The sequence below is a fragment of the Condylura cristata genome, unplaced genomic scaffold (genome assembly GCF_000260355.1).
Source record: "Condylura cristata isolate star-nosed mole 26May11 unplaced genomic scaffold, ConCri1.0 scaffold00009, whole genome shotgun sequence".
Classification (NCBI taxonomy): Eukaryota; Metazoa; Chordata; class Mammalia; order Eulipotyphla; family Talpidae; genus Condylura; species Condylura cristata.
Genome location: NW_004567110.1, coordinates 685307 through 686461, shown reverse-complemented (window position 1 = coordinate 686461; position 1155 = coordinate 685307). Strand labels below are relative to the sequence as shown.

The following is a 1155-nucleotide window of genomic DNA, read 5'->3' as shown; positions in this document are numbered from 1 at the left end:
GGGCACAGGGTTCGCTGCGGCTCCGGGGGCACAGCCCTGCGCTGGAGAGGGGGCGGCGCTTTCTGACCGCGCTGCGGGGGCGAAGGGACCCAGGGGCTCCCCCGGCTGACCCCCAGCACCCTCGTCTGGACGAGCTGGGGCCAGCCCGGAGGAGGGGAGGAGCCCAGGTCCCCAGGCCAGTCCTGCTCCTGGCCGCTGTTTCTGGGATAAACAGCGGCCTCTGGGCTCAGCGGCAGCGGCGGGAGGAAGCGAGGGCCCCACTCACTGCCGCTGCTTCCCCGTGGGGGCTGTGGCCCCGCCCCACGGCCCCCCGCAGAAGGGGCGCACACCCCTCCCCGCCCCGGGCTCCGCGCCCCGGGCTTACCGTGAACACGAGGGAGGGCATAGGGGTGAGGAGCTGTGGGTGGATCATGGACAGGATGGACGGCAGGTGGCCCTCTCTGGAGCCCACGAAGAACAGCCTGTGGGCACGGCGGGACGTCACCCCGGCGACAGCCCCGGCGAGGGCATGGGCCGGCCCGGCCCCTTCGGTGCTGTGCCCCAGTGGCCTGGCTGGCGCAGGGGGGCGCTGGGCCTGCCCCGCCCCCAGCCCTGGAGGTTCACGCAGAAGCCGTGACAGACTCGGCAGAGAGGGGAGCCCAGGGCCCCCGTCTATCTAGCGCTCTGCCAGGAGGCCCGTGGCCAGCTGCGCCCTGGCATGCGGGAGGCCGTGGGCAGCGGTCAGCACTCACCTGGAGGACGTGAACAGGGACCCGTTGACGGAGCCGAAGCAGGAAAGGCCCACGAACATGGGGATGATCCAGGACATGACCCCCAGGTGGTAGTTGCCAAAGTCCTGTGGAGACGGGCGTGAGCGCCCTGCCAGCCCCCTCCGCGCCCAGCGCTGGCCTGCGCCGCCCTCAGGGTCACATTCTGGTCGGAGGCTGCGCTACCCCGAGAGCAGGGCCTGCGCTGCCCTCACATGGCTTCACCAGTTGACCACGGCTGGCCATCGGGCAGTGCCGTCGGGCAGAGCCCTGCCCCCACGGGGCGGGAGGTCGCTCTGAGGAGGCAGGCCCAGGAGTGGGCGTCTGGGCTCACTGCCCCGCGGCAGCTGAGATGCCCCAGGAAGGGTGTGCCTGCACCAGGCCTGCCGCCCACCGCCCCAGCCGCCCC

At 72.8% G+C, this 1155-nt stretch overlaps 1 protein-coding gene across 1 annotated transcript in view; it reads right to left on the bottom strand.

Annotated features, from left to right (window-relative positions):
* SLC7A5 (solute carrier family 7 (amino acid transporter light chain, L system), member 5) overlaps positions 1 to 1155 on the bottom strand; it is a gene marked incomplete at its 5' end in the record, with an annotated part of 15086 nt that overhangs the window by 2423 nt on the left and 11508 nt on the right. The window contains 2 exons of the mRNA XM_012722859.1: positions 365 to 461; positions 732 to 923. Of these exons, the coding sequence (XP_012578313.1) occupies positions 365 to 461; positions 732 to 923 (289 nt within the window). The remainder of the gene's footprint in view (positions 1 to 364; positions 462 to 731; positions 924 to 1155) is intronic.